The sequence below is a fragment of the Acomys minous genome, assembly GCF_964271855.1.
Source record: "Acomys minous genome assembly, chromosome: 13".
Lineage (NCBI taxonomy): Eukaryota > Metazoa > Chordata > Mammalia > Rodentia > Muridae > Acomys > Acomys minous.
Genome location: NC_140495.1, coordinates 33,120,840 through 33,139,864, shown reverse-complemented (window position 1 = coordinate 33,139,864; position 19,025 = coordinate 33,120,840). Strand labels below are relative to the sequence as shown.

Below are 19,025 nucleotides of genomic sequence, written 5' to 3'. Positions count from 1 at the left end.
GACATACAGACACACAAACACACACACTCACACACACACACCTTTTTTAAAAATGAGAGCTGGCTGCCCACCATAACTGGATAGTAAGTCCCTACTTATAAGGATCCCACACGCGTTGCTTAGAGCACATAGAGAAGTCAGTCTGGAACTAACTGGGAAACTCCCCCCGTGCAGTCTAGGTTTCAGAGTTCCAAAAGTCCCATACAGGCTGCTAGGGAAGAAAAGCAATCAATGGTGGACAAACCAACAAAAACGCTGGACCCTGCACATGACAGGCAAGTCATGCCCTCTGGACAGTAGCAGCATGACTGTTATGGAGCTAAAACTCCTTTTTTTGATTTGAGGTGAGGGCTGCTCCCCAGTAGGAAATTCATGCCTGGTACTGTAAATCTGGTCAGTAACCAATGACTGAAGAAGTCATAGCAGGGAGCCTGATATTGCTGCTAAAAAGTCTTGTTGTTGAAGTACCTTATAAGTATGTGTGTTTATACCATAGACCACCACTGCTCTCAGTCTTAGTCAGAGAGGCTCTTTTTTGCTGTAGGCAGTAGTTAATGCCCTCACTGGTCAAAGTGCTGAGAATAAGTGACTGTCGATGCCAGCCCTAAGTGAGACATTTATGCCAACTCCCACCTCCCAAGGCTCAGGAAACATCTAGGAAGTGGGGGTGAAGAAGACTGCTAGAGCCTCAACTCACAGTAACTGTGGGCACCTGAACAGAGTGAGACAGTCATATAAAAGGCTCTACGTTCAGTCCTCAGCATCTCAAAAAAAAAAAAAAGTCTAACAGCCTGACTTTGTCCCTGAGATCCACACAATGGAAGGAGAGAACCCACCCTGCAAGTTGTCCTTCACCTTCACACATGCATTGTGGGGTGTGTGTGTGTGTGTCTGTGTGTACATGCATAAGCATGCACATGGATGCACACTCGTATGTGCACAAACACACAATTAATTAGCAAAACTTTTATAAAAACAGCCAAAATCGCAGCCTGCATGTGGGCGGAGCTCAGGAGCCGCACTCCTGAGGAACTATTGGCTGCTGATGCTGCTGAGGAGAGAGTCATCCTTTCTAAGAGCGTGGCCACTGGCAAGCTGCTCATGCCCCACTGGCTTCCTCCACATCCGTGCACATATGGGCAGCACTAACTGGACTCAGTGGGTTATTTAGTTGTGTTGAGATGTGTTGAGAGGGGTCCAGAGGGAGTTAGAACATTAAAGGGTAGATGGCTAAATGCATAGTATACTTGTATGAAATGTTAAAAGAATAAATGTTTAAATTATATTTAGAAAGAAAAGAACTTAACATCCTCAAGATTAAATATGGTAAGAACACCATGGTCTAACTCTAATACTTATGTGTTCTGAGAGGGTCATCTGAACAGCTAGGCCCGTTCCGAGGCTCAGATTAGTCACACGTTCAGCTGACAGCACAGTGAAGGCCCTCACCTGTTTGTAGCTAGGAAAGCAGGCCTTCACGGCAGAGACTGTCCTATGTCTGCCGCCCCAAATCCACTCTACGTTTGGACAAGTTGGACGGGGACAATACAAAAAGCCACCTGTCTCAAGTTGTTTAGCTTTCAAATGCTTGCAGTTGCAATAGTTCCTGTAAATTTTGGTCTCTAATTAAATGTCCAAATACTACTCAAAGAAGAATGAATAAATTACTGTTTTCCAGGTACCTTATTCAGCTCTGGAAACAGCTCCTGTATCACAATGTCTAAGAAAACGTAGGTCAGCTGCAACACAAAGACATGCAATAAAATGTAATGCACTAAACAGTACAAATGGGAGGCACAGAATCCAGGACTATGGTAATCTTTGGGTGAAAAGGCAGGGAAAGTAACAGCAACAGAAAACAAGCATAGAAGTGTATCTAATACCACCAACAATGTTCTATCCTTACACACATGGTAGAAACCTTTCTGAATTAAAAAAAAGAAATTTATTTGACATTATTATGCTTCACCCATTTTATGTAAATTGCTTTGCACAAATTTTAAATAAACAAGCAGAACAATGACATTATATTAAGATTTCATCAAAATATATAGCAACTATATACATGATGTTTTTATTACTCTAAAGATTATTTGACAACAAGACAAGTTAACTCTGGTAACACCCACCCTGCCTCAAAGATGATGAGCATCAAAGAATCTCCTTACGGAGTTGGCTTCAAATGTGGCAAACAAGCCACTGGGCAAAATGTCCTCATTTCTGCCACAAACAGAATTCTGCCTGAAAATGGGCAAGTTTAGATGCAGGCAGAGTCAATAGCCAAACTCTGCCAAAACAGGGTAAGCCAGTTCCTGCCTCGCAAATATGTCTGTCAGAGATATTGGGCCAGAATGCTGAAGATAATGCTCCAACATTATAGAGAGTGTTGGGTTACTGTTTATGCAGTAAAATGTCTCTGTCATCTTCTCATTTTGGAAGCTGCTAACCTGCACTTCTGGTTCACTCAGGTATTTAAATTTTATTCCTTCCCAAATCTCTGATGCGGTTGAAGACCAGATAGTTTAGTCTTTCAGTCTTTCAATTAAGCTTAGTAGGTTAGGGGTTAAGATGTTTTAAAATCAAGATAGATGTTTTAAGTTAATAGAGATGAGATACGATAGATACTGATCTTTATTCAGAAATTTAGACCCAACAAGATAGGAAACATGTTTACTTCAAGTTTGCCAAATACAAATAGCCAAATCACTATGAACGTAACATTTATATAATTCCTGAATGTCTCATGGTTCTTCCTGCTGTATGTGGTTTATTTTATTCATGTGTAATAATATAAATGTATACATTAAAAGAGAAACATAATTTTAAAAAAAGAATGCATTATACATATGTATGCAATTTTCAAGGAATAAGTATAACTTTGAAATGTAAGATAGTTAAAATAAAAAAACAAAAGAAAAGAAGAAATATGTTGTATGTATGTAGGGAACCAAAGTAGAAAGGGACCAAAAGAGAATAGAACCACGAGAGAAGAGGAAGAGAACTTTAGGGAGAGGAGAAATAAGGCAATGGAATAATGTTAACATTATAAGGAGCGAGGGAAGGGCCAATAACAGATGTAGGCACAATGGGCAATGTGTGAGAGGGATGAATGAAAATGAAGTCATGGGAGCTGAAGAAATGGCTCAGCAGTTAAGAGCACTGTCTGCTCTTCTGTAGATCCTAAGTTCAATTCCCAGCAACCATATAGCTGCTCACAACCATTTATAATGGGATTTGGCTCCCCTCTTCTGGTGTGTATGAAGACATAACACTCACAGATAAAACATAAAACTTTTTAATAAGGTACCATGACACATATGGATGAAAATACTATGATGATATCCGTTACCTTCTGTGCTAACTTGAAAAAATAAAAATACATAAAATAAAAAGTTAACTGTTTTTTTTGTGACTTGAATTATGAAAATTTAAATGTTTACCTTGTCATAGGTTTTCTACACAGCCAAAACTTTCTACTAGGAAGATATGTTAACTTTAAACAACACTGCATGTCACAAAGAAGATAACCAGCAACACCAGTGTATATACATTTTCCTATATGAATATTTAGATTATGTGGGCTAGATTTCATATAATGACTCACACAGGTAATAAAGCCAACATCTTGCTCAGTAAACCACAGCAGCACTGCCTACTTACCTGCTTGTTGAGCACTGGCTGCTGCAAGCCATCAAAGATAAGTCTAACACTTTCATACTTGGTTTCTTCACCAATGCACTTGACTATCAGATCTAAACAGGAAAGACACATGTGAAACAGTTCATAATGACTCATTACTATCTGCCTCTTAAAATGAAATGCCTCCTCCATTCCCAGACAACAGGTAAAAGTTGTAGGTCAGTATTTCTCAAACCAATTTCTGCAAGAAGCTCCTAAAAACAAATCTTATAGTCAAGTCAAAAATATGTAGTTATTAATCCCCCTTTCAGAAGTTCTCAATGCACAGGACATATTGTATATATGTAATACATATGTACAAAATATATGTATATATAATAATAACTATTATTGTTGTTATTACTACTACTACTACTACTACCACCACCACTACACAAGGTAAAACAAAGCCAATTTTTTAAAATATTTATTTTTAATTATTTGTATGCACTGTGTTTGTGAGGAGAGATATGCACATGAACGCAAGTTCCCACAGAGTCCAGAAGAGGGCTTTAGAGTCTCTGGGGCTGGAGTTATAGGCAGTTGTAAGTCCCCTAACATGATGCTCTCTGAAAGAACAGTATGTACTCTTTTAACTGTACTCTTAACTAGCTACTAAGCCATCTGTCAGCCTCAAGCAAAAGAATTTAAATGCCAAACGATGTTTGTGTGCATTTGTATATACACAAGTAGAAATATATAGAAAAAATGTCTATGACAAGATGTTGTAGACACCCATAACCTCATCATTTGGGAAGCAAAAATAGGAGGATGAGTGCAAATTTAAGGCCAATCTTGTCTACACAGCAAGTTCCAAGCAGGCTAGGGTTACATAGCAGACCTTGTTTGTTGTTATTGTTGCAAACAAACAAACAAAAACTCCTGACTATTGTGTGAATAAAAATAGCCTTTTCACTGGGCCTGGTGGATGCACACCTTTACTCCCAGCCAGGCAGTGAGTTCGAGGCCAGCTGGTCTACAAAGCAGTCCAGGACAGCCAGGGCTTGTTATATAGAGTAACTCTTTCTGAATAAACTTTAAAAAAATAGCCTTGCCTTAAAAATAGGGGTGAGCCAAGTATAGTGAGTGGCTCATACATGTAAAAGCACTAAAAAGACTGAAGCAAGAGAATTGTTGCAAGTTCAAAGCCAGCCTGGGCTACAGCTAAAAAATCTATCTCAAACAAACAAAATATTGATGCTATCAACAAAAGAACTGATGAGCTAATTAATTTAACTAGTCTTTACTATTTATAAAATAGCGACTCATAATAACAGTCTCAGTAATTATACTGCAACTTCAGAGGGGTGCTAATCTATATGAAATTAAGTTATTTAAACATTATACCAGGAATGTAATTCATCATTTCTTCAAAAGTGTGTTTTGCTCCTTTTTGCTTATCTTGGAGAGAGCGAGGTTCAGTATTTTCACAAAATATAGCATCTAAAAATGAGTACAAGAAATTTATACAATTATTTTTCCAATTTATACACAAGCATATCGCAGTAGTAGAAATTCTGGTTAAAAAACCAAAAACCAAAAACCCATCCCTTACTCTTTTAGACCTAACTAAAATCACAAGAACAAAACATGACATAGACTGGGTCAAATACAAACAAACCTCGGAGAAGCGTTATGAGTGAAACCAGCCGGTGCTCCTGAAACAGCTGCTCCAGTTTGCACTGGAGATAGTAGTCGGTGTACACTTCCAGCGTGTTCTTAAAGAGGATTCGCGTTCCCATTAAAAGATGATGAAGCCAATCTGGAACTTGAAAGACTACTCGCCCTGAGGAAAACCAATTGGGGAGCACCTGAGATCTGTTGTTGCTCAAGATGGTAAATGGATACCAGTAACATGGGTCAGTTTTACTCACAAACACTGGTAATTGTAACATGTTCAAGGCTAATAAAGTAAATCTGTGAAAGGAACGTCTTTCACAGCGTTGCGGTAGGGCTGCACTTGTACCAGGAGGCAGACTGATGGAAAACAACAGGGACCGCTCAGGCCTTACCTACATACATCAGGTAGTCATAGACGCCCTCCACAGTCATCACCTCCATGAAGTAGTTCTGATTTTGCTTTCGTTCTGTAGTCTCAGCACGGTTTGCATTATTCTTAAACAGATCATTGAAAAGCTAAAATAAAAGTTGAAATAATAAAGAGACATATACTTTATTGCACCTATTGACATCACTAAGGTTAAAAGAATACACAGCAAAACTGCCACATTAGGAAAGCTTAAAATCTGCTTTCAAATGTTCACATTTGTGAGGAAAGCCACAGAAAAACACATGTTTCTCTCAAAATATTACATAAAAGCTTGTATTCACTTTTGCCCTGAGGTTAATTCACTATCCATACAGAATCTTTTTTTTTTTTTTTAATAGAATCTCTTTTCTTTTCCTTGCTTTTTCCTCCTTTCTGGAGGGATGTTTGCTTTTTGGTGCTTGGATGTTATAATGTTCTACCACTAAGCCGTATCCCTGACCCTCATTTTCATTGTTGATTTTAGGAGAGATGCAGAGACAGGACAAAGCTGTGTGGCCTTGACTGGCCTCAAACTCATGGGCCTCCACTCTTGGCTTCCTAAACACTAGGTTTTATAAGCATGCACCACCACACCTACCTCTTCTTTCTTTTTTTATTATTGCTGCTACTGTTTTGCTTTTGACTTTCTAAGACAAGGTCTCATTCTTAGCCCCAGCTGGCCTGGAATCTACTATGTAATTCAGGCTGACCTCAAACTCTTAGCAGTTCTCCTGCTTCAGCCACCTAAGATGCTCTTTTGTTTCCATAAACCCAAAGAAACAAAGTAATTTGTGACGGTATGTAACTACATTACCAATAGCTAATTTTAAGACTAGTATATTTAAAAGACCATGAATTACTCACTAATCTACAGATATAAAAATTCACCAGTATACAAAGTTCATTTGTAATATTATTCAAGTCCAAAACAGTTTAGTCAATATGGGGAAAAATGATGTGGGGACTAGCTTTATTAGACAAGCACTTTCCTAGCATGCATGGAGTACTGGATTCTGTCCTTAGCACCACACCACACTGTGCACATGCCTGGAATCCCAGCACTCATGTGGTAGAAAGAGCAGTTCAAGGTTACCTGCTGGCTACAATGTGAAATCAAAGCCAGTCTGAACTACATAAGATCCAATCCCCAAAAAAGAAAAAGCATCCTTCCTAAACAAAAACTATGAAAAGCATTGACTTTTTATAAAAATCAAATAATGTTAGGTAATTCACTTTCACAAAATCATTTGTTTTATTCATTTATGCATCCATCCACCAAACACTAAGTTCTATGTACCAGAGATCATGCAAAAGGCAGTAAGTGCAAAAATACAACAGAAACTTAACATCTAACAGAAACAGTTGAAGAAATACAGGACCTAAACCCGGCCTGGTGGCACACACACACCTTTAATCCCAGCACTTGGGAAGAAGAAGCAGTTGGGTCTTAGTTGGGTAGAGGCCAGCCAAGACCTCTTAGCTGGGGAGGGATCAGGGGAGGGCTGGAGATGACAGGAGAGGGGGGGAGACGAGAAACAGAATAGTGGCTACCACACAGAATAGTCTACCGTATCTAATGATGAGTCTCCCGCCCACCTACATTTTATGTTTAATTTTTTGTTACAAAATACTTAAAGTAAGTCTAAATAAGAGAAGGAGAAAACCTAACCCCCTAGTTACTACATTTGTTATATAACCCTGTTATAGATATTGTTCTTTGTATATTTGCATTAATATAATTTACCTGCTCTAACACCTTTTAGATAATCAGGCCTTTAATGTTAGAGTTCATTTCTAAGCTTTCCTTCTACAAAAAAACATATTAGTAAGCCAGCCATGGTGGCGCATGACTTTAATCCCAGCACTGGGGGAGGCAAAGGCAGGCGGATCTCTGTGAGTTTGAGGCCAGGATAGCCAAGGCAACACAGAGAAACCCTGTCTTGAACCGCCCCTCCCCACAAATAAAAAACATTTTAGTAAATATCTCTACATATTATAAGATCTTCTGTCAATTTATTTTCTTCCATGAGATCAAGAGTATAAACATATGATGACCCACTGTTAAACATCACCAAGTCTTACAAGCCACCAGCAAAGTCCAGCTCCAGTTTGATTGTTTGCCTCAACTTTACAAATGTACCCATGTGTACAACAATTCCCACTCGGGCATAATTCCTCTTCCCTTATGTTTCCCCAGGACAATGCTCTGTGATGCCATCCAGCAGGGCACTAGGATTCTATCGCTCACAAGTGTGCTTGTAGAGTGGAGCCACCTAGAGGAGAAGCTCTGACAGCTTCAAGCAGTTTTGAGTTTCAGCGTGACAGAGTTTTCATAATCCAGGAGAGAAGCAGCAGATGGTGTGCACCTGCACCTGTCTAACTGTCTCTAAGAAGCCGCAGCGCAGAAGGGGGCTGAGAACGGCTTCTAACAATGGAGTCAGGAGAGGACAGTTCAACCCAGGAGAGGACAGTTGCGGGGGAGGGGAGGCATCTCAAGTGTTTGGTCTGACTGAACTGTCTGAAGCAAACAGTAAGCCACTACTGAACACAACAGGACACTTGCAGAGGGAATGTTTTTTAATTCTAAAAGTAAACAATACACTCTTTAGAAAGTTTGGATGGGTTTATATAGAGGATTAGATTAAAAAAATAAATAGGCTTTGCTGCAGATGGATCAGAATAAACAGAGACAGAAATAGTGGGATGGGGGGGGTGGTGCAGAAATACATGGGAGACGGTTAGAAGATGCTGGAAACAGAATGAGAACTGCATCGCGCTAAAAGGAGATAAGGGAACGAGAAAGGGCAAGGGCTGCAGAGAGAAAACCAAGACTGGAAGGCCACAGCCCGTGCCACCCCTGCACCTCCCCTGTCCAGCCCTCGCCCGTTAGTTGTCTTCTGTGTCACTTACGGCCTCTTTGACAATATGCAGTACCTTCTTGTTGTTTTCAGAAGTGGGGCTGAGGATGGTCAGCTCTGGCCTGCTCGGTTTAGGTTTCGGGGATTCACATGAACTGATGAGACTCATGATGAACGGTTCCAAATGCTGGCCTTTCTGTGGCAACAGAGGAGGCCACCTTCAGTATCAAAGAAGCCACTACAACCCACCAGCAATTAAACATATCAACATCATCTATAAATATATATAAATTAGTAATTCACCTCTTTCATTAGTTTTCCAGGAACGGACTTTATAATTTTGCCTACAATTAAAAATAAAATATTAATTTTATGAAAGTAGAACATACTGTGTAATTGTTTACATGAATATTTCACTAGGTAGTTTTAAACAGAAAATAGTCAAATAAAAAGCCAAAGCTATATAAAGTGTTTATAATTCATCATTTCATACTTGAACTGATGTAAATATTGAAATTTACAATAAAAGTGACACACCAAACTATTGTATAAATGCATTTGGGATTTACTATGAAAAATAAGTCGTGAGGCTGCATATAGAAGAGATCTAAGAAGCTTACTGCTAATAAATGTTAGAGCACAATAAGGAGACAGCAATATGATTCTTGACACTGATGTCTATTTGAACTAACATTCATTAGTTTGTCCCTTTATTCGTTTACTCCTTCCCTCCTTGCACCCTTCCTTTCTGACCTTGGTGCCGAACCCAAACCTAGGGAAAGCCTCTGCATGTTAAGCAGATGGTCTACCACTAGCCTCATGCTTTGCCCAGAAAAACTCTATGAAAACGTTTCATCAGGACTGGAGAACTGGCTTAGCAGTTAGGAGAACTTGCTGCTCTTCAGAGGATGTGAGTTTGGTTCTCAGAGCATGTTGAGTGGCTCCTAGCTGCCCTTAACTCCAGCTTTAGGGGATCTCATGGCCTCCTCTGGCCTCTGTGGGCATCCACATATATGGTATATTATATACACACACGCATAAACACACACACAGAGACAGACAAAGAAATATATACACATACACACAAGTCAGAAACTTCAAAAATGTTTAAAAATTTTTTTAAACAATGATGAAAAATACATTTAAATATATACTAAAGTTAGTCAAATGTTTAAGAATATTTTTTAGAAACATTTAAGCTATTGGAATAGTTTGTATTCTGAATTTTCAGTTTAAAATTTTCTATTCTAGACAGGTGCTGCTGCATACCCCAGTGACTGTGGCAGAAGAGTTCAAGGACATCTTAGACTATGCAGTAAGACCCTTTCTCCAAAGCAAGGACAGAAAAAGAAGCTACATTTGTCCAAATTATTTATTGTTTGTATCTCCAGGTTCCCTTTTTGAAAATACTAAACATATTTAGAAAATAACATGTAAAGTAGCCAAAATCATCAAATACAACTTAAAATTTCTTTTACCCCCATTGGGTAGACATAGCAATACTAAGAGACAATAATGAAAATAATTAGACTTGTATATGACGTAGAAACCACAGAATGCTTTCAGGGCCTGGAAACACCCTTTAGAATGTTCCCAGGTTCCTCAGGTCACAGGGTTCACAGAATGCACTTCTCTCACTGTGTTGCTACTGAGCCTGATTATTTCTCTGAGTGATAGGGGAACTCAAGTCACTAGTTCCTGCCTACCTATCGGCCTCTTCCGCCCTGGGAACCTGGATTCTATAAACTCAGGAAGTCCAAACTGCCCTAAAATTATCAACAACCCACAAAAGCAACACATGCATTCAGTTGTTTACTTGGATCATCTTCCATGATTTTTTTTTTCACTTTCTGTCAAACTTAATAAGAAACCAGGTCAAATTAACTCCATTTCCTAAACACCAAGTATAAAAAGTTCCTCACAATTTCCTCTGATAAAAAGGTCACACATACCAAATGCTTTGGATCAATTAAATGGGTTGATGTCAATGACAAAACAGACGCTGATTCAGTTCTACTTAAAACTACGTATTATAAACCATTCTGAGAAATACTGCATTTACCATACATTGGCTTCAACAATTTTATACAGATATTTCTAGTAGGTTAGTTTGGCGATTTTGAACTTTACATAAAAGAAATGTTGTATTTGTTTTCACGTGTGCCTTGTTTCTTTCATTTGCTGTGTGTTTCGTTTGGAGACGGGGCTCAGACCCAGGGCCTCATGTGTGGTAGGCAAGTCCCAATGTCATCCACTCTGTTGCTAGTTGCTCCAAGCTTCAGGCATTCATTTCTCTGGGACTCAACACAAAGACGCTACAGTTTATCTGTCTCCTTTCTTGATAATGACCATTTGTGCTGTTTCTACCTTGAACTATGACACACAATGTAGCTTTGAGCATTTTCAAACATAGATACAAGCTCTTTGACAGCATCTATCACAGAGAGGAAGTCCTGAACCACTCAGTTGTTATATCAAACTATTTTTCCAAATAGTTTTTCCAATTATATTCCTGCTAACAGAGTAAAGCTCCCACTGCTCCACACTGGCACCAGCATGTGGCATCATCATTTTCTGAAATTTTATCACTAAAAAATGCTAACTTTGGAGAGATGGCTTAGCAGCTAAGGGTACTGGCTGCTTGATCCTGAGTTCAATGCCCAGCAACCACATGGTGGCTCACACCTGTCTATGAGAGCCGATGACCTCTTCTGGGGTGTAGATAGACATACAAACAAAACGTCCTAAGGAATGATTATAATCCTTGAAAGTATGTATAAACAAATAAAAAAAACTTGAAAGAAATAAATAAACCTTTAAAAAGAAAACAGAAATGCTAACTTCTATCTCTAATAGAAATGAACTGTAATAAGCATCCTAGGTGTCTCCATGGAGTCCGCTCTGACTAGGGATACCTCATAACATTATTTGTATCCTGCAAGGTAGAACAAACATAAGCCTTTCTGATTGTTTTTAACTGACTTTAAGACCATACTACTGGGAAGAAGACCATCTACAGACTAAAAGTAATTTTTCTAACTGAAATCTGAAGGTGCCCTGGAAAGACAGGCCTGTCATCTCAGCTATTCTGGAGGCTGAGGCAGGAAAACCCCAAGTTCAGGGTCTGCCAGGGCTGGGCTGCAAAGAGAGAGCAAGTCCTTTCTGGACTACTCCACTGAGATCTTGCCTCACACTAAAATGGATTTTTTTTTTTTTAAGACAAGAGGAAGGAATTGAAGATATGGCTGTGATGATTAATACAGCCAATTTGACAAGATCCAGAGGCAAACCTCTGTAAGGGATTATAAGATTTGCTTAACTGCCAGGCAGTGGTGGCGCAGGCCTGTAATCCCAGCACTCAGGAGGCAGAGGCAGGTGGATCTCCATGAGTTCGAGGCCAGCCTGGTCTACAGAGGGAATTCCAGGAGAGCTTAACTGAGGTGGAACAACCCACCCTAAATGTAGGTGGCAACAGTTCATGGGCTGGAGTCCTAGGCTAAACAAAAGGGAAAAGCTAGTAGGAACCATCATTGCTGAAATTTTACTCATCTAGGCTATTTTCCTAAATTCTAAATGGAAAAATAAAATTCAGAGGGAAAATTTCAAATGGAAATGTCTCTGCATAGACTAAACTTGATATAAAATCCATGTACACAGTATCATAGATAGAAATGTTCTCAGAATGTACTAGGGTTAGTTTAATTTAAATAGCTATTTTATACAATGCTTAGTTAACTTAATTATGTATAAGCTGCCTAAAGAAAATTAGGTCCTAAGGAATGATTATAATCCTTGAAAGTATGTATAAACAAATAAACAACTTAAAAGAAATTATATAACTTGAAGTAGAGGGAGAAACTTGCTTAGATGAGTCTTCAGGTCAAATGTGAAAAGATATGGTATTTTTTTAAAAATTGTATTAAAGTTGCTCATATAATGGATAATGGCTATGTATATTTATATCTGCTGAAAACACTATCACTTCTTTTTCTTATATGCATAGCTAAGGATGGGGCATACATCCTGAGAAATTTGATGCTAAGTGATTTTGTTGCACAAACTTCAAAGAGTACACTTATACAAACTTATGACAGCTACAAGTCCCTAAGTGGCATAATCTTATAGGGTCATTGCCATTTATGCACTCTGTCACTGAGTAAAGCACTGTTACGACTTTATTTAACCATACAAATGCATACAAGGACATTATTGGCTGATAGTTTTCTGTGGTAGAATAAGTAGCTAGAAGTGACTAGGAAAATAATCAGAAATTTTTATTTTATGTGCATTGCTGTTTCGCCTGCATGTATGTCTCTGTAAGGGTGTCAGATCTTAGAGTTAACAGACAGTATAAGCAGCCATGTGGGTGCTGGGAGTTGAGCCCTGGTCCTCTGCAAGAGCAATCAGTACTCTTAACTGCTGAGCCTTCCTTCCAGTCCCTCAAAACCAGTTTTCTTTTCTTTCTTAAAATGTATCTATTATGTATACAATGTTCTATCTGCATGTGTACCTGCTCACCAGAAGAGGGCACCAGATCTCATTACAGATGGTTAGGAACCATCATGTGGTTGGGGCAAATTGAACTCAGGACCTTTGGGAGCGCAAACAGGGCTCTCAACCTCTGAGCCATCTCTCCAGCCTACCATCTTCCAACATTAGTCTAAAAGCATTGTTCTTTTCAGTTTATCCTCTTATGTGTGTTTCTTTCAAATGACTTACCAAGGTTTACATCTGGAAGTATCTTATCAAGAAACTGTGTTTCCCCACCATTAGGGGAGAGAAAGTCAGCCAGAAGCTGACTGTTACTCAGTTCTGGATGCTGCAAAAGTTTCTTCAATGAACAGAAACAGAGGGGAAACAGATTAGAAACCTAGAAAGATAATCAAAATTCATCTAAAATGATTACAAACAAACAAAGACCAAGAAACTGTAAGTCATCAAAACATATTTCCTAATCTAACCAAATGACCTGTAAGACAATTACATACATCCAGGAAAAACATATCCACTGAAATAGTTTACCTTGCTTATGTTTAAATTTTTATAAATAATTATACTGTTTATATAGCACAATGTACATATACAGGGAAATTTAAAGTCAATTCTGAGTGATGAATGATAAAGAGTTCATCTCAAGTAACTGAAAAATAAAACTTATGAACTGTGTAATAAAAGGGACTGAATAATGAAGTGAGGACAATTCCCAGGCTGAGAAAGTTAAGCATAAAATCAGACCCAAAAACTCTATATTTAATTTTTATACCAATTTTTTAAAATCTCCTATATCAAGTCTTTAATTAGCATACAACTAATTAATACCCTCTCCAAGAAATATCTAGCATTTTATTATCATTACAAAGAATACTGGGAGTCAGGGTTATTGCTCAGTGGTAGAGTGCTTGGATGGCAAGATCCTGTTTGATTCCCAGTATCACAAAGCAGCAACACAAGCAAAATATATTCTTATCAAAATTCTCCTTTTAAGACAAGATCTCACTATGTAGCCTTTGCTGGCCTACAACGTGCTATGTAGACTAGGCTGGCCTTAAACTCAGATCTTCCTGCCTCTGCCTCTCAAATGCTGGGATTAAAGTCATGTGCTACCATGCCCAGCCAAAAATTCACTTTAAAATCCACATAGAAAAGAGTATGTTTTAATTCTGTGGACAGGTATTACGAAGCAATGCATGTGTGTACAATAGACATTTGCATAGCCAAGTTATAGGATCAGACCAATAGATAAATGGATAAGGAAATGTGTTATGTATGCACACTGCTACTTCATCCAGTCACAAGGAGCAAAGTGATGTCATTTACAATAAAATGGATGGAACTGGAATCATATTTAAGCAAGATAAACAAGGTCTCAGAAAGACAAACCACATATATTTTCTCTCATAAGAGTCTAGATTTTTTTTTTTTTGAAGGACATGAAAGTGGAAGACAGCTGTTTGGGAAGAGGAAGGCAGCCACCAGGAAGTGGGGAAGGAGGAAAGAGAACAAAGGGTAATGAGGGAAGTGAGTATGATAAAATGCATCATCCACACATAGGAAAACGTTATAATAAAAACATTATTTTGACTTGGGAGGCAGAGACAGGCTGATCTCTGTGAGAGCAGGCCAGCGTGGTCTACAAAGCGAGTTCCAGGACAGCCAGGCCTGTTACACAGAGAAATTCTGTCTCAAAAGCACAAAACAAACAAACAAACAAACAAACAAAAAACACCCCACATTATTTTGTATAATGAATATATAATTAAAAAAGTGAAGAAATAAGTGAGGAAAAAAGCACATAAGAGAAGAGCAACACACGGGGGTGATCAGTCAGATGGCGCGAGGGAGCTGCGCTGTACCTGCAGGTACTCCTGAAACTCCTCTCTCTTCGACTTTAAAAACTCATAGTTTTTGGGGCCAATGATCCTTTTGGATGGAAGCTGAGCATCTGGAAATGTGCCTGAAATGGGTGCATAAAGTTCTTACTATTTCAGCTATTTTAACATTTTATTTAAACTACCATAAAAATTCAGATTTACAATACTGCTTTGCAGAGATGTGACATTATCTTTTAAATAATCTTCACACAATCAAAAGGTTTCAAGTTGGAAATCCAGACCAAAGACCATCTTCTGCTATATAAAATATTACTCTCGAAAAACATTCTTCAGCTGGGCAATGGTGGCGCATGCCTTTAATCCCAGCAGTCGGGAGGCAGAGGCAGGTGGATCGCTATGAGTTTTGAGGCCAGCCTGGTCTACAAATAGAGTGCAGGACAGTCAAGGCTACACAGAGAGACCCTGTCTATGAAAAAAAAAAAAGAAAAAAGAAAAACACTCTTCTATGCTATCAGGTTTTTACACTTCTGCATGAGTAAAACTGCTTTAAAAACTGCTCTGAGTCCATGAGAAGCAGAATAGGCCAGAATGAAGGGGGCAGGGAATAGCATAGCATGTGGCATGAATGCCAAGGGCTAAGGGTTTAAGCAAGAATAAGGGCAGGACATGGGAGGTTATTTAACCAAAATTATGAATATAAGAACAAGCCCTATGAAAACTCACTGCTTTGGCCAGGTGGTGATGGCACAAGCCTTTAATCCCAGCACCTCGGGAGGCCAGAAAGTAGTTGGATCTTTTGAGTTCAAGGCCAGCCTGGTCTACAGAGTGAATTCCAAGACAGCCAGAGCTACACAGAGAAACCCTATCTTGAAAAGCAAACACAAAAATAAAAGAAGAAAACTTACTACTTTGTAAGCTAATATAAAAACTTTGAATGGAATGCCCTGTACGAGTGGACAATGCTGCTTCAAAATGCAATGGGTGCAGTGGATGTAAACATGTTTTTGTTTTGGTCCCAAGTGTAGGATGTGAAACAGACATGTGTGAGGGTGTGTGATGTTTGTCCGCTGGAAACACACTTGTGAGAGGGCACATGGTGTTTGTCTGATAGAAGAGGAGCTGCCTCATATGGGGGCATGGTCTTTGCCAGCTGATAAACATCCTGGTACAGACTCAGAGAAGAGTTATATATGAGCCCCAAAAACAGAAGCTTGGTTCTTGGTTCTTGGCTTTTGCATTACTTCACATGGCTTGGCTTTCATCGCTTTGCAACACTCCTAGAAAGAAATGCTCCCGAGGTCAGTGGTCGCTTTTGCTGATTTTTCAGTTTGTTATTCAACGGGTCTTCTGGAATCTGACGATGAAGAGTGGACTCACCCGAGGAACGGAGTCTAAACAGGTCTACTGCTATGCCCACTAACCTTCTCTCTCTCCTATCTAGGGTTGGTGGGTTGGAAGGGAAGTAGAGGCATTAAAGAACCCCAAATAAAGTAGGTTTGTAAAAGATCAAAGCCTAGAAGTGGGTTAGCTACCAAAAACGCCAAGTATGGGACACATCCCTATGAATGGCTGGCCAGGGATGTCTCTCAGACCTGACGAACAACACGGACTATTACCAATGTTCTAGGTTTTCCAGGAGAACTAGATGGTAAGACACTATTGCTGTTAAATGTTTGTGTGTTTTGCCTGCACATATGCATGTCACCTTGTATATGCCTGATGTCCCATACGGCTAGGAGAGAGAGAGAGCATCAGGAGCCCTGGAGTTATAGAGGGTTGTAAGCTACCACGTTGGCACTGAGAATTGAATACTGGGCCTCTACAGAGCACCAGTGTTCTTAAATGCTGAGCCACTTCTCTAACCCTGATACAACACACTTTGCTTGCAGGACATAGAAACAAAGAGCTAGGAAACTTCCTGCTGGCTAGCTCTCACAGCTCCGAACAGTGCTATGCAGGCTGCTGGGAGACAAAGACACAATGGTCTTACCAAGTGCTGGCCCCTGCAATCTACAATATCTACCTGCCAGACAAGACGTACCGACTGACACAATGGCGGCAAGACTCGTTACAGAGATAAACAACTGCCCTTGCAGTTCTGCAGACCTGAGGCCTGTTCCACAGGAGAGAGTGTGTGCCTGATGCTGCATCTCTATCGAAAAGATTACAATTGGGAGGTCAAGACCCTAGTGTGGAATCTACTGCCTATGCTTTGTTAAATGGTGATGTCAAGCCAACCTCTAAATATTTGTGTTTAGACCTATATTCAACCTTAGTCAAAGAAGCTTCTTTTTGTAGTGGGCAGCAATTAGTACAGTAGTGTTTCACTAGTCAATGTGCTGGGAATAATAAGAGACTGTGAGTGCCCAGCTCTAAATGGGACAACTATATCAATCCCTCCCAATCCTGCCTGAAAGCTCAGGAAATATCTTGGAAGAGGGGACATGAAGAATATAAAACCAGCTGGGCATGGTGGAACACACCTTTAATCCCAGCACTCAGGGAGGCAGAGGCAGGGGATCTCTATGAGTTCGAGGCCAGCCTGGTCTACAAAGCGAGTTCAGGACAGCCAAGGCTACACAGAGAAACCCTGTCTCAAAAAACACAAAAACAAAACAAAACTAAACTAAAACAAAAGGAACCTAAGGCTGGAGGATGGGGAAGTGCTACCTATGAAATGCTGTCTTCCAGACAGGGAATGAACACTGCACTTGTCACAGCAGCCGTGGTTATCTGTGTAAGACCACGCTAGTCAAAATGCCAGCATGGACGGAGGAGGGGATCATGGTGCCCCATCCCTAGCTGAGAAACTGTTGGCAGTTGATGGCTGCCAGAAAAGACTTAATTTTCTCTGTGAACATGGCCCCTGGCTGATGGTCCATGCTTTAATGGATGGCCCCATAACAATGTACATGTGAACAGTACAAACTGGTAGCGGGAACTCTGCTCGCTGAGTTACAAAACGAAAAAGGTAAGAGAGTGACATGGATGCATTGTGGAGAAGGAGAAGGGGCAGATATAATCAAGACATATTGTATGCACATATAAAATTGACAAGAAATACATTTAAAACAACTCGAAAAACTTACTACAAAATTATTTTGAAAGAGGTAGGAATCTATTAGATAAAACCTCACTAAATAAATACACACTACCTTGTGACAAAAAATGTAGCATTCTCTCCATTTTAAACAAGCTTAACAACAAAATTTAAAAATATTGGGTATGTTTTTTTTCTAGCAGGCTGACACTAGCAATTTTTTTTTTTTTAACAAAAAGGAGATTTCAACTAGTTTTACTTGATACAGGAGTTTTTATTTTGTTTTGTTGTTTTCTGAGACAGGGTTTCTTTATGTAGCCCTGGCTGTCCTAGAACTAGCTCTGTAGACCAGGCTGGCCTTGAACTCATAGAGATCCACCTCCCAAATACTAGGATTAAAGGCATGTTCCACCACCACCAGGCTCAGTACAGGAGTTTGATGTATAAAGGTAAATTGTCTTTCAGCATTAAATGAAAACCCTAAGTTCACAGATGAAGAGTATACAAGGGAGCCATGCACCTGGCTGGCACAAGTCTGGACACAAGCACACACTCCAACTCCAGGAAAACTGTGCAGTGAGAGTGTGTGCTCATTTACTTTCCTGTAATAATCACCTCATCAAGGACTTGCCAGCATCAATTCAGAGTCAACATAAACTGTATTGGGAGATCCTCTACAAGATTTTCCTAGTATTAAAATTTTAGGATATGCTGGACATGGTAAGGCATGCCTATAGCCCCAGCAATTGGGAGGCAGAGGCAGGCAGATCTCTGTGAGTTCAAGGCCAGCCTGGTCTACAAATTAAATCTAGGACAGCCAAGGCTACACAGATAAACCCTGTCTTAAAAAAACCAACCAAACAAAAAAGATACAAAAACTCCCACCAACCAATTCAACTGCACAGTGACTAGAAATGTTAATTAAACCAAACAGGTTATAGATAAAGAGAGCTAAAATAGAGGAATTTGTTTTCAACAGAACCATACACAACTGTCAACATCAACTGTACACTTACTTAAAAATAAAAAAATCTGGACTTCTCAAGAAAGGCCAATCGCTGAATTGTTTTATATAAAAGACCAACATA

The 19,025-nt window shown here is 39.5% G+C and overlaps 1 protein-coding gene across 4 annotated transcripts in view; it reads right to left on the bottom strand.

The window, feature by feature from the left end:
- The window catches only part of SNX14 (sorting nexin 14), a 64,945-nt gene that overhangs the window by 939 nt on the left and 44,981 nt on the right, over positions 1–19,025 (bottom strand). For 2 of the 4 annotated variants that reach the window (XM_084753441.1, XM_084753443.1), the window contains 9 exons: positions 14,919–15,019; positions 13,285–13,396; positions 8,869–8,909; positions 8,618–8,761; positions 5,691–5,814; positions 5,300–5,464; positions 5,026–5,121; positions 3,661–3,752; positions 1,683–1,739 (listed from right to left, as the gene is read on the bottom strand). In XM_084753441.1, coding sequence (XP_084609567.1) covers positions 1,683–1,739; positions 3,661–3,752; positions 5,026–5,121; positions 5,300–5,464; positions 5,691–5,814; positions 8,618–8,761; positions 8,869–8,909; positions 13,285–13,396; positions 14,919–15,019 — 932 coding nt within the window. The remainder of the gene's footprint in view (positions 1–1,682; positions 1,740–3,660; positions 3,753–5,025; positions 5,122–5,299; positions 5,465–5,690; positions 5,815–8,617; positions 8,762–8,868; positions 8,910–13,284; positions 13,397–14,918; positions 15,020–19,025) is intronic. The other 2 variants (XM_084753442.1, XM_084753444.1) reach the window with 1 other exon arrangement.